We start from the raw sequence: 13,862 nt of genomic DNA on the forward strand, positions 1-13,862 counted from the left end.
GTGCCTGGGTGGCTCAGTCGTTAAGCGTCTGCCTTCGGCTCAGGTCATGATCCTGGGGTCCTGGGATCGAGTCCCACATCGGGCTCCCTGCTCGGCAGGAAGCCTGCCTCTCCCTCTCCCACTCCCCCTGCTTGTGTTCCTGCTCTAGCTATCTCTCTCTCTGTCAAATAAATAAATAAAATCTTTAAAAAAAAAAAAAAACTCTAAGAGGTCTTGACACAACAATGCATTTAGCTCTACCTATTTTAAAGGTTGCCTAGTGTCCCTTGTTTGGAAATAAAATTTATCAGTTTCCTATTTTAGGTTTTTATGTTGTTTCCTTTTCTTTTCTTTTTCTATTCAAACAGTATTGTGATATATATAGTCTTTGTTTTGTATGTTTGTAGGGAAGAGTCTTAGCAGCGCAATTGCTGGATCAAAGGATAAGAGCACAGCCTCTTTTTTTTTTTTTAAAGATTTTATTTATTTATTTGAGACAGAGAGAATGAGAGACAGAGAGCATGAGAGGGAGGAGGGTCAGAGGGAGAAGCAGACTCCCTGCCGAGCAGGGAGCCCGATGCGGGACTCGATCCCGGGACTTCAGGATCATGACCCGAGCCGAAGGCAGTCGCCTAACCAACTGAGCCACCCAGGCGCCCAAGAGCACAGCCTCTTAAGAAGGGCTCCTAGTGGTCCTCCATGACAAGTGCTGTTTCTAAGCAAGGAGGGAGTTTAGAATCTGGGGCAAGGGTAGGGCATAAAACACTGGAAGGAAGGGGACTAGACATAAAATAACAGTGAAGAAACTGGCTGTGAGACAAGATGATAAATATCTGTATCAATAGTCTGAAGGGTGGCCTTTAAGTTTAATCAGTACAATTGCTTCTGGGAGTATTTAAGAAAAAAGTTTTAAATGTCAATGTAGTTTGTTGCAATATGTATATATTTTTATAACTGCTATTGTGTTTAATTTTGTTATAAAAATATTGCAATCATAATATATATAGTTTGGAAAATGCAAGTATAAAGCAGAAGACAAATTTCACCCATACTAAGAGAAAACTAATATTAATATTTTTATTTCTTATTTCTGTATATGTAATAGTTTTTACATAGTTGAGATCATATTGTATATACATATGCTTATATTCAAACTTTGCTTATCATCCTGATCTTGTTGATTTAATTTTCTTTTATTATTTTTTGCCTGCCTTTTTTTTAAGGTAATAGAAATCTAACATTGTTTTGGAATGAATTTGGATATCAGAATGACAAGGACATGGAGAAATCTTTAGATTCTGTTCAGTATCAAAGACGACAAGCCATGGCCATCCCATTCATCATTCAGTGTGGTGAGTGTTGAATTAATTCCATTCCAATCAGCAAACATTTAGTGAGTTCCCAATAGCAAGTCATTGTGCTAAAAAGTGGGTTGTGAGAGAGACAGAGGTGGGTAGGACAGGGTGCTTGCTTTCAAGGAGATTAGGGTCTAGGAAAGGTTCAGAAATGCATGAAACTACGTGTAATAGAGATTAAAATTAGGTAAATGAGGTCAAAGAGGCATAAAGTTATTTGAGGAGGTGGTGGGAGTTGAGGCCAGGCTTCATGACAGAAGTACCTTCTTCGATATGGCTGTTTCTCTCCCTTTAGTTGTGGAGTTTGTCCTGCCCATCTTCAGGTCTATGTCTGGGGTATTTAGGATGTTGTGATAGTTATCTAGCGGTCTTCGTGGGACGAGGTGAGCCTGCACTCCTCCAGCTCCGCTGCCATCTTCCTCTACGTCTCTCGAGGTAGAATTTTGAGAGGCGGAGATGTAGTGGGGAGTGTGTGTTAATATCAAGTGTACACTTCAGCTAAAATTTTTGTGATAGAATAATAGACACAGTTATTTTTTATTTTAATACTTAGCACTATGTTAAATATATAGTACTTAGTAATTGACTACTGGATGAATGATGAATGAATAATAAAAGACGAGAGTGTTTATGTTGAGTAAACCTATTAGAGGGCCTCGAATGTCAGAGTAAGGAGTTTTTCCTTTGGTAAGTAATGACAAGGCTTTGGGAGTTTTTCAGTAAGAGAACATCACTCAAGCATTTAGCACTTATGATTGTGTGCCTCCAGTACATCTTCTACCCACCATATAAAGGGTTAGAGAATTAAAGACATTCTCTACTATCTGCAAGGAATCTGCCATCCAGGGGGAAGGCAACCAGGCAAACAAAAAAGCGCACAATAGTAGTTATTTACACAGTGCCTAGGGAACACCTGTCCCACCTTGTCCCTAGGGTGGTCCAAAGAGGACCTGAGCGTCATATGTAACTTGTAGTAAGGTAGTTCTGGCTGCTCAGTGCAGGATGATTTGGAGGAGGGCTAGCGCAATGGTTGAGGTCAGACCTGTGAGGAGATTACTGGCATCATCCAGGAGCCAGGGGAGAAATTGTAAAGGTCCGGAGAAAGTCATGGCTGTGCAGTTTCAGAAGAACCTACATGCCAGACATTTAGAAGGAATAGTTGAGGAAGTTGATGACTATATGCAACAACCTATTGGATGATAACAATGAAGGCTAAAAGTTACTGTGTGTTTTTGATGTGTGCAAGGTACTGCCAGAATCCAATCTCCAGTGTCTGGGAGCTGTATGAAATTGGGCAGATTCCTTAACTTCTTTAAGCTTCAGTTTTCAGACTTATAAAACGGGGTTAGTATTTGTAGCTACATCATACAGCTTTGTGAAAAAATGAATTAACACATGTAAAGTTTACTAAGTGCTTAGGATGGTGTATTAGGGTTTTCTAGAGAAAGAGAAGTCATAGGATGGATGGATAGGTATTAATTCTGGGGAATTGGTTTACATGATTAAGGAAGCTAAAGAGTTCAGAGACCTGCAGTCAGCAAGCTGGAGACCCAGGAGAGCCACTGGCTTAATTTCCAGTTTGAGTCTGAAGACCTGAGGACTGGGAGACCCACTGATGTAGTTCTAGCCTGAATGTTGACAGGCTTGATACTCAGGAAGAGCTGATCTTTTAGTTTGAGTCTGAAGGCAGAAAAGAAATTGATGTCTCAGCTCAAGACAGTCAGGAAGGAAAAGTTTCTTCTTACTTATAGGACAGTAAGCCTTTTTGTGTCTGTTCAGGCCTTCAACTGATTGGGTAAGGCCCACCTATGTTAGGGAGGGTAATCTTTACTCAGTCTATCAGTCCAAATGTTCTCATCCAAAACACCCTCACAGACACACTCAGAATAATGTTTGACCGGATATCTGGGTAACCCATGGATCAGTCGAACTGACACATAAAATTTACCATCATAAATAATGCCTAGCTTTTATCATTATTATGCCATTTAATCCTCAACGATCCTTCTAGGTAAGTGCTAATATTAATCTCTTTTTACAGATGATGATACTGAAGCATAGAGAAGTACTTTATCCAAGATCATAGAGGTAGTAACTGGTAGAGCTATTCCAGTTCTTAGCTACTGTGACTTCAACACTGTGTGTTCTTTTTTTTTTTTTTAAAGATTTTATTTATTTATTATTTGACAGAGAGAGACACAGCGAGAGAGGGAACACAAGCAGGGGGAGGGGGAGAAGGAGAAGCAGGCTTCCCGCGGAGCGGGGAGCCCGATGCGGGGCTCGATCCCAGGACCCTGAGATCATGACCTGAGCCAAGGGCAGACGCTTAACGACTGAGCCACCCAGGCGCCCCAACACTGTGTGTTCTTAACCAATGTGCATACTGCCTCGATCTTAGATGAACAGAGAGAATGTTTACCTAAGAGCCAGTAGCTGTGTATGTGGATAGAATTCAGGATTAGAGTTGAGAATAGCCTGGAGAGACTGGAGTGCCTTGGTTCTACAGGCAGGGAAGGAATGAAAGGAGGAAGTAGACAAAAGAAGTCACAAATCGTAGGATGGAGGGTGGGGTAAGAGCAGGAGACAGGTGCAGAGTGTGTAACTGTGTAAATGGTTCAGAGAGCTTGATTTTCCTTGTTATGTTAGTCAGGTGGTTGGAGATGGAAAGTGGTGTTGGTAGCAGAGGGATCGTAGATTGGAGAAAATGGAGGAGTCGAGTCACTAGAAGTCTTCCTGTGGTTCAAGAAGAGATGTGGAGGGACCTAACCCAACATTCTTCTGGCTGAAATGAGCAGGAACCAACTGGAAAGAACTTCAGCAATAACAACAACCATAATAACAACAATTTATTGGTGGTGTCTTGGGGTAGCTCATAGAATCTTAGACTAGTTGTGCCGTCAGTTATAAAGGTATGTGATTATGGATTCACTTGTCTCTGGATCGAAAGATACATATACTTTTGGTATGTGCAATCTGACATGTTACTTGCTATGTTCACTTCTGACTGTGCTCTTTCTTGTGTGTGATTTTGTTTTCATTATCAGATCTTTGCCTTAAATGGAGAATCTTGCCTTCTTCTATTACTTATCAGGAAAAAGAATTTTTTGACCTCTGGATTTGTGCTAATAATCCTAACCCCTTGGAAAACAGGTAGTTTTTGATAGTTTTCTAAAATTCATTATCCATTTTTAATTCCCAAAATGCATTTGTGTGAAACTGGAAATGTCAGCGATAGATACATTTTAGCTTAATAGCGGTCATCCTTGTGAACTCTTTCTAGCTCCTTACCACCTGTGGAAATATTCTTCGTTAGTCTGCTTTCCCATCAAGATAAAGGAGCCCTGCATGTAATTATCTGCAAACTTTGGGATGTGCAGCTCTGTGCTTCCACTGGCAGGGGACCATGACCCAGTGTTGGAGTTCTGCCTTCTAGTTCATTTTCATACAACATACAGCCTTATTGTAAAGGAATCTTATCCAGAGGGTGTCTCCTGGGGCACTAACCTGTTAGATCATGTGCTTTTTCTATTTAAGTCACATATTGATTTCATTGCTTTGTGCTCTTGGAGGAAGAAGTTCAGGCTAAAACAGGAAAAAGACCGATTAAGTATTGATGAATGTCACCGTTATTACAGACCCTTTAGACTTACATTATTTTCCTTGGGAAGGGAAAGAATGAGTATCCCCCCCCCTTAATGAAGGCACCCCTGAATCAAACATTGCTTCTCCATGGAGTTTGTTCTAAGTTCTTTGGCCTGGATAAGTGGATCAATATGGCTAATACAGACATTAGAGTAATAACTCCTGTTTCGTTATTTTTATCCAGCCCTAAAAAAAAAAAAAAAAAGGAAAATTTAAAAAAATAAACAGCACAAACACACACCAACATTTCCACCTGGAGTTCCCAAGTTACCCATATTTAGAGACTAAGGAAAATACCAGAGGTGGTAAGGGCTCTTAGATTCCTCACGGCCCAGGGGTTTTTAGTCTTGTTTCTTGGTTTGCAGCAGAACCTGTTTTCCCCAAACACAATTTGTTCAGACCCCAAATACATAAGATAAATGCAGAACTTTCCTGATTAAATTGGAAGCTGGGATGTGTGCGAATCAGACTCCATTTCTCATTTCTGTTCTGTACTCTATAAAAAGCCTAGAGCTCCAGGGAGCATGATTATAAAATACTGATCTAGCCTCACTCCTTCATTTTAGAGAAGTGAAAATTGAAGCCCAATGGGGGCTAAGATACCTGTTCATGAGGCTACTGGCCAAGGTCTCGGAGTCCTAGCTGGGTTCTAGCCCTGGCTTGAAACTTGAGTATCTCCCACATAAGAGCCAAGGGTTGGCTCAGTTTCAATATTAACAATAGTTACTAATATTGATCCCTTCCTGTGAGCTAAGAACTTCTCATGCAGCATTAGAATAGTGTTTAGAAGTCTGATTCTGGGGCCAGACTGCCTATGTTTTTGATTCCCCTGGCTCCATTAGCTGTGAGATCTTGGATAGGTGACAGAAACTCTCTTTCACTTGGCTTTCTATCACTTAGAATGGGGTGTAATCATAGTACATTTTGCATCGTCTCTGGGTCCAGCTGAGCCCATTAGAAAGACAATTTACTAAGTTTACTAAGTTCCTGGTTACTGGGAGCTTCTTAGTTATAAGACGTGAGAATTTAGGTCCCTTTCCACAGATCTAACATATGTCTGTGACTTCTTAGCCCAGTCTTGGGGCATTCTTGGACCCACAGAACTGGTATCTATCCTCTACGGTTTTCCTTACCTCCAGCTTACCATTGTCCATGAATTGGCACACTCTCACCCTCTCCTCCCTGAAAAGTGGTGATGCGATCACAGAGCACTGCAAAATTAGTTTCAAAGCTGCATCAATTCTGTCTCTTTTACACATCCAAATAGTGCCCCTGGTGATGACAGGCAAGAGAAATTTAGCCACGTCGACAGAAAACTGATGGTCCTTCAAAGCTTAAAATGCAGAGTTGTCTTATATTTTAAGTCCTTGATTCTTGAAATATAATGACATGATTCTGACCAGGTGTATTTCATTTCCACTGAAAAGATTAGGACAAAAAAATATGCTTAATGTGACAGCAAGAGATTTAGGGGACGTGTAAAGAAAAACTCCTGATTATGAGGGCACTTACTTGAGAGTTGATACTTCCCTTATTGGAGGTCATTGCAGCTCTAATTCAGTATGGTAGGATGGACCGTGTGTACATTGACAACATGCCATGAAATAGCAAGACCTTATGCCATTGGATTCGGATAGAATCCCATAAAATCAGTGTATGAAAGTGATGAGAAATACAGTATAGTTATTAGGCAACATTCAGTGAATGGAAGGCCTGAGTAATGGGGTAAAACGTGGCATTGTCTGTATTTACAGAAAGTATAGTGTTATTGTCAGCAGTTAATTGCCAATTGTCGGCAGGGTTAACACGAATGAACAGCATTTAAATGAACAGTGTCTGTGTAACCAGAACTTAGGCAGGAAACATAATAACAGTTTTCTCTTACACAGCAATTACATACGTTATCTCATTTCCTCTTTACGATAACCATATGAACTTGCATCGCTTCTCAGAGGGGGAAGCAGTGAGGCCAGGAGGGGCCCAGTGACTTGTCCAAGATGCCTCCCTAGAGCTGAGACTTGAAGCCAAGCCTTTGGCTGCAAACCTGCGCTCTTTCTGCCTTACCACACCCGGTGTCTGAAGGCATCCTCTTTGTGTGTGTGTTTTAAATTTTTTTATTCGACTGTAGTTGACACACAACGTTACATTAGTTTCAGGTGTACCACACAGTGATTCAGCATCTGTATATGTTGTGCTGTGCTCACTGCAAGGGAACCTCCCATCTGTCACCATGCAGATGCTTTTACAGTATCACTGTGTTGCCGATGCTGTGCCTTTTATCCCGGGACCTGTTCATTCCATAGCTGGAAGCCTGTATCACCTGATCCCCTACCCTCATTTTGCGCATCCTCCTACCCCTTTCCCTCTGGCAACCTCTGTATTAATAAGTCTAATTCTGCTTTTTATTTGTTTATTCATTTGTTTTGTTTTTTAGATTCCGAAGGCCTCCTTTTACATTTCAGGAAGCCTCATGCCAGTCATATGCTCTGTGGTGACAAAATGCACCATCTTACAAATGGTAGTATTATTCTGAGCTGGTCACCCAGGTGGGGTAAAATGAAGCCATTCTTCTTTGGACCACCAGAGCATTTTTTTCTTTTCCACTTTAAACACAGAGGGAGGCTAGACATTTTTTATCACGGTACCTGAGAAATAGGTATCAACATACTTCCACTACATCCATGCTGTGCGTTTATCTGCATTTGGAAATAGGGATCACCAGCAGGGTAAAAATGATGCCTATCATTTGATAAAACCAAAAAAGTCTGAACTGTGAAAAGGATGTTTAAAATCTCCATGGGTCGTATTGCAAGTTAAAATCTTTAAAGATCATTGAATGGATTGTGTGTTTTATTAAAATACTTGAGGTTTCTCTTTTTTGAATAAAAACTTAATGTTTTTAAGTTAATGTTCATTTTATAGGTACCACCCCACAGATGTCTTCAAATCCATACTGCAGGTGGCTGTATTTATAGTAGATGCCCCCTGATTTGTTTCTCTACCACTTTTTTTTTAAAGTAACAATAACAACAAATACCATATGTGGGTGCAATTGTTTTTTCACAGTCGTATTTGAATCTGATTGTAGCTCCTCACTCTCCTCTCTTGCTAGGGGGAAGGGAAACATACCCAGCAGTCCTGAAAAACAGAAATCATGGGTTTGATCTGCTTTGCTTTTCCTGCACTGGTTCAGAAGGGAGAATGCCCTCTTTCTAGGCTCAACCTCCTCGTCCCTGTCCTAGGTTAACAACACATTTATTTCGTACAAACTTTGTCCCTCCCCCCTCTTTTTGGTTCCAGTCAATAATAGAAAAACCCTTGTGTAAAGCAGGCTCTTAGAACTGACTTTGACCTTTTGCTCCACTCCGGAACTTTCCCAGCCATACCCTGAATAGAGCCACGCCCAGGGGGAGCCGAACTTCTTAACCTTGACAAGCCTTGAAACCAAGGGAAACAATATAATATCTCCATTTTTTGATAGTTTGGCTAACTCAGCTCCCCAGAACATAGCCATGGAACCAAAAGTAGGGGGGAAAAACAAAGGACCTCCAACCTCTTGAGCCATATGTTTCCAAAGTCATTAGTATTTTATGTCACTATAACGAGGGAGGCTCTCATCCACAGTCTGGTTTTTGTGCATCTACATACAGTTCTACGTGGTTATATAGCATGTGGGAACAGCACAGCAGTAAGGCAGGGAAGCACAGAGGCTGCCAGCAGCAGGGGAGAGAAGGATGTGCACCTGCTGCTGCCGGATCATGGGGCTAATCCGTGATGAAGGGCTGCCCGGGGCGCGGTGACCGGCAAGGCTGTCACTGAGCACTGCATCCCATCCCAGGGGTCCCTGCTCTTCACACTCAGCCTTCACAGTGGATCCACGTATTTCAGAAGCAGAATTATTTGGTGTCCTTTACAGAGACCTATAGATTCCTACCTGACATTTTTTGGGGAAAAAATGTTTAGCAATAATGAGATAAGCTTCAATTATCTAAAAGCGTTTTTGCAAAAGGCTTCGTTTCATGATCACGCAGGATAAATGAAGCAGTCATAAAAGAATGAATATATTCTCCCATTCTTGTAAATATACCATCCTCCACATTTTCCCTTAAGCTCTTTTCCATGCGAACTGGAGATTTAACGTCATGTGTTAACCTCAGGTCATCAATACACTGCTCTTCCTTTGTATTCAAGTTTTGGATATAAGGCATAAAGAGTATCTTTTTATAGAAGTAAATCATCTTTTATAGACAATAGTTTTATATTTCTTCCTGATGATGTCTTCTGTTGATTGTGAAGTTGTCATCAGGCAGAACGCCTGCCTTCCATCCCTCTGGGCACCATGAGCTCGGTGTCACCATCAAAAACTGAGAAAGAGAAACAACTTCGAGAGGCGATCCAAAGGTATCACAGTCGACTGGCAGACTCGCAGCCACAGGTGAGCTGTTATTCTTTCCAGAAGCTATTTGAACTCCAGAGCTGTTGGTTTTATGTGTGCGAATCAGCTAATGTGTTTCACCCCTGTAAATTGTGTAGCTTCTTTTTTCCATCCTTTTTTATCACTTTCTTTTAATTTTGGCTCTAAGGACTGTTCTAAGGACAAGTACAAGTGCCCCAGGGGCTCAGGAAGGGAGAAGAATTTAAAAAAAAAAAAAAAGCTACCTGTCATATTTAAGCCCTTCTACACAACAGTGCATGAGAGAAACAGGGCGATTTATTTCCACCCTGCATATTCACAGAGAGCCTTGTATGGGTGACACGGTCAAGACTGGGACATGAGTCGGTATGTTTCCAAAGGCTAGGCTCTTTTTATTTCATTGGGCTTCCTCCCTGAGGGTGGATTTTTGAGGTGAAGAGTTGTTCTTTTAAAAAATATTAGCCTATTAATACAGAAAGTCAGTGTCACTTAATTGTTAAGAAAATTCAATAAATAAAACATAACTATCAGTAAATATAAGTAACCATGACAATTTCAAGGGAAAGAAAAAGTGGTGTGCAGAAATATTGTTTTAATTTCTTAACTAATAAAGTAATTAGATCTCTGTTTACTTTATAGATTTAATACCCAAATTCAGCAGTTTTGAACTGGAGAGCCTGTCAGCTTCCTCAAATAGAACTTGAGGAGGTCAGCAGCATATGTCCAAATGTGTTGACTCCTCTGTAAATGTCAGGAAATAAAATACTTGAATAGAAAATTCTCTTATGGAGCAGGGATAAAGATTCTCAGGCTTAATACCTTATTGTTATTATGTGTATTCCTGTGCTTTTAGATCAACTTTCTTTTCTATCTCATTTCTTTTTGCCTCTCCCACTTTGCTAGGGATCTGCCAGGCAAGTCAGCACCACTTGGGATTACAGGCAAGGAAACCTGACCCTCGTTTTTAGTCTGGAGTCTCTGGGTCTCTGGGGAAGACACTGAGAGTCACTTCGCAAACACATTCTCTTAAGCATTCCCCGTCCCCCCTCCTCCCCCCCATTGGTGAAACTTTCTATAGTTCTTAGAGCCTCTAGTTGTGGGTTTGATAACAGAGGTCAGAAGTAAGGGTATCACAGCCTGCAGTTTCTTTAATAAACAAGCAGGTAAAGTCAGATCTTTCCAAAGTGGAATGTCTTCATTTGTTTTTTTGCTTCTTGTTTGCCACTCCCTGTAGATTTGCGAAGGCAGACAGTGTCTCCTGAAATGCCTCTGTCTTTGTTGCAGTCTCTGAATGCTTTTTTCTTTCCTTTGGAGGTCAGAGCTGACCCTTGGATGGTAATAGTGCCAATCACAAAGTTTTTGATTACCTTTTTGTTTGTTTAGTATTGGGTGTTTTATTTATTACTAAGGTAGAGATTTTGATGGTAGCTGTTGGGGTAACCTATTTGGGCCATCCGTTCTGCTTATTCTTTCTTTCATGGTAGTTGAGTTTTTCATAAGCCAGGTTTATAGATTCAGTCTGTTTGACGTATAAACAAAGAAGTTTAGCAGTCCTTGCCTAGAGACTAGCTCCCATCAGTTCAAAGGACCTAGGAATCCTCCCCCTCCTCCCTTGCCCCCTTTCGTGAAGGTAGGTAATCCTAGCATCTTCACCTCCCAGTACTCAGTGCCCTTAACTGACCCTAATTCTGTGGTCATCAAGGAAAGCTTTGTTTAGAGTTTGCTAACCATAGGCCATCAGTTAATTTTAAGGTGGTCATTGAGCACATACTTGCCTTTGGGTCTGTCCCATGCTGAGCATTGCAGGGAAGACGGAATCACTCTTATACCACAGTGTGAGCTCTGTGAGTGCAGGGATAGTCTTGGTTTGTTCAATGTAAATCTGTTACCTTACACAGTGCCTGGCAAGCAGTAGATACTCAGTAGTTGTTGGGTCAATAAATAGAACATGCATTCAGATAATAAACAGTCCTTTCGTGGACCAAGCCTAACAGTATTTGAAAATTAGTGACCACCGCCACGCGATACTAGTTCAGTATCTGTCTGATCACAACTGAAACCACCAGAGCTGTTTATTACACGGAGAGAGTGAGGGCAGCTTTAGTCAAAAAACGGCTTCACAGAAGAAGTGGCATTTACCTTGTGTCTTGAAGTCTATTTCGGGGAATTGGGAGAAATGACAGGGTAGGCATTATAGGTGAGAAAAACATTATAAAAGAAGACTTGGAGATCAGCACTGATTTGTTCCTTCACAGTGCCAATCCTTTAAATTACATGCTAAACTTACGTATTTTAAAAAAATAGACTCAGCATCTGTGTGACATCTCTGTTTCAAAGACCATGTAACTCATTATAAAATATGTTAATTGTTGACTAGTAGACCTCTGGAAGGTGACCTCAATCCCCCTTTCACAAAAATAACCCATGAAAGTATTCAAAAACTGTATTTTGGTGATAGCTGCCTGATGCCAGAAACAAGACTCAAAACCATCCAGTATTCATTGTGAATTTACTCTCTTCCTGACTGCCCTTTAAAAGAAGCTCTATTGGAGTACAACCCAGGCGGAGCTGGGAAAGCCAGAGAAGGAGGGCATTGGTGCCCTGTAGGTACCGTGCAGACATGATCAGGTGCAGGGTAGATACCACTGGAAAATTGGGAACTGGCTAGTGTGTGACCATGATTCACTGTGTCTACTGGTGGTGCCCATTCTCCCAATATCCAGAAATAATAAGGTGCTTGCCATGGAATTATGGTCTGCCCCCTCTGGTTCTCTCTCCCTGCCTCCCTCTGCCAGTGCCTACTTACTTATCCATTGACTAGACTGGGAAACAAATATAAAAATGACCTAAATCTGCACATCCCATTTCTTACTCTCTCGTATTTCATCTTTCATGGCTGAAGGCATCCTGATCTGGGAAATGACTACGTTCATCAAAGACCTTTCTGGATCTTAGATTCTGTGGTTCTGGGCTTTGTGTTACAGACAAGCAGGAGTGACGGAATAATGGTAGGAGAGAGAGTATTATGGTAGCAGTATGTGAAGTCGGCAGCTGCAGCCTCTTCTCCACCCCTCACGCACCCTGCTGCTGTGTCCAGTGACTAACTTCTAGGAGCACCACCTACCTGATGCTCTGGTTAGACAGTGCTTACGGTGAGTCAGGGAGCTGTTCTGGTGAAAGAGGTATCTCAGTGGTTAGATCTGGTCCTCTAGGAGAAAATGAGGTAGGTAGGTCCAAAGCTGTCATTTCCACAGATGGTATCTTATGTAATCCCCAAAACAGAACAGTTACATCAGTTATAGCAAAAGAGGGAAGTAAAGTTCAAAGATGTTAAGTAACTTGAATCAATCACGTTTTTAAATGGTGAAGTTGGAATTTGTTTCCTTTTTGTCTAATTTCAGCACGGATCTGCTCACAGTCTCATAAGGATAAATACAGAAAGGACCTAAGAACATTTACAAAGGCAACAAACCAATACACTGCAAAACCTAGTTGTTAAGGAAAATAGTGAAGTTCGGTAACCCAATAGGAGAGCTCAATTTCAAGATGTAATTGATAAGCAACCCAAGACCCTATCTATAAATTGTGCTTCTGAAACAGCCCATTCCCCAGTCTTTCTGCTTTCTGAAGAGATGAATGAATAATCTGTTCCTCGCTCCACATTTCAAATTCATTCCTCAGGACCTGCTGTTTTCTATATCGAGTGACAAGTGCCACCTGCTGGCCACACGATGAAGCATTTTCATTTTCATTGTGTCACTCTTGACTGCTCAGCTACTAAGTGGCCCATTACCTGGATAATTGTTATTCTGTTTTTCAGTAAACCTAAACAATAATTTTAAAACCATAGAGTAGAGTTACAAAATCAATTTCTCTGCATTCCAGGAACACTCCAGTCCTCAAATTTGCCCTTTTCTCAGTTTTAACTCACGACTTAGATTCTCATCCACCTTCTATTGTACGACAAGGATGACTGCGTCATAATCATGCACATGGCACATAGTTTAGGTGCATCTCGTTCAGGGTGTTTTGGTACCACTTTAAATCCACTTAAAGCCCTTAGTCATTATAAAACAGATCATAACTTGATTCCCTGAATAAAGCCTACTCTCTTACCCATTTCTCCAGAAGTAATGTTATGGGTACATATTTATATAATCCTGCCTGTACACGGTGTGCTGTATCACTTATGTATCCTCTGAGTCTCTCTGGGTTCATCTTTTCTGATTAATATTTCTTTTTTTTTTTAACATTTTTTTTTTAAAGATTTTATTTATTTATTTGAGAGAGAGAATGAGATAGAGAGAGAGAGCATGAGACGGGGCAGGGTCAGAGGGAGAAGCAGACTCCCTGCCAGGACTCCAGGATCATGACCTGAGCCGAAGGCAGTCGCTTAACCAACTGAGCCACCCAGGCGCCCCCTGATTAATATTTCTTATCCTACAGTCTGGGCTCTCTCTAATCCGCTACGG

The 13,862-nt window shown here is 41.2% G+C and overlaps 1 protein-coding gene across 2 annotated transcripts in view; it reads left to right on the forward strand.

Moving 5' to 3' along the window:
- Positions 1–13,862, forward strand: part of MORC1 (MORC family CW-type zinc finger 1) — a 171,803-nt gene that overhangs the window by 92,434 nt on the left and 65,507 nt on the right. For both annotated transcript variants that reach the window (XM_031024182.2, XM_081797321.1), the window contains 3 exons: positions 1,203–1,331; positions 4,379–4,484; positions 9,273–9,411. In XM_031024182.2, coding sequence (XP_030880042.1) covers positions 1,203–1,331; positions 4,379–4,484; positions 9,273–9,411 — 374 coding nt within the window. The remainder of the gene's footprint in view (positions 1–1,202; positions 1,332–4,378; positions 4,485–9,272; positions 9,412–13,862) is intronic.

The sequence above is a fragment of the Leptonychotes weddellii genome, chromosome 1 (assembly GCF_054177405.1).
Source record: "Leptonychotes weddellii isolate Sample4059 chromosome 1, ASM5417740v2, whole genome shotgun sequence".
Classification (NCBI taxonomy): domain Eukaryota; kingdom Metazoa; phylum Chordata; class Mammalia; order Carnivora; family Phocidae; genus Leptonychotes; species Leptonychotes weddellii.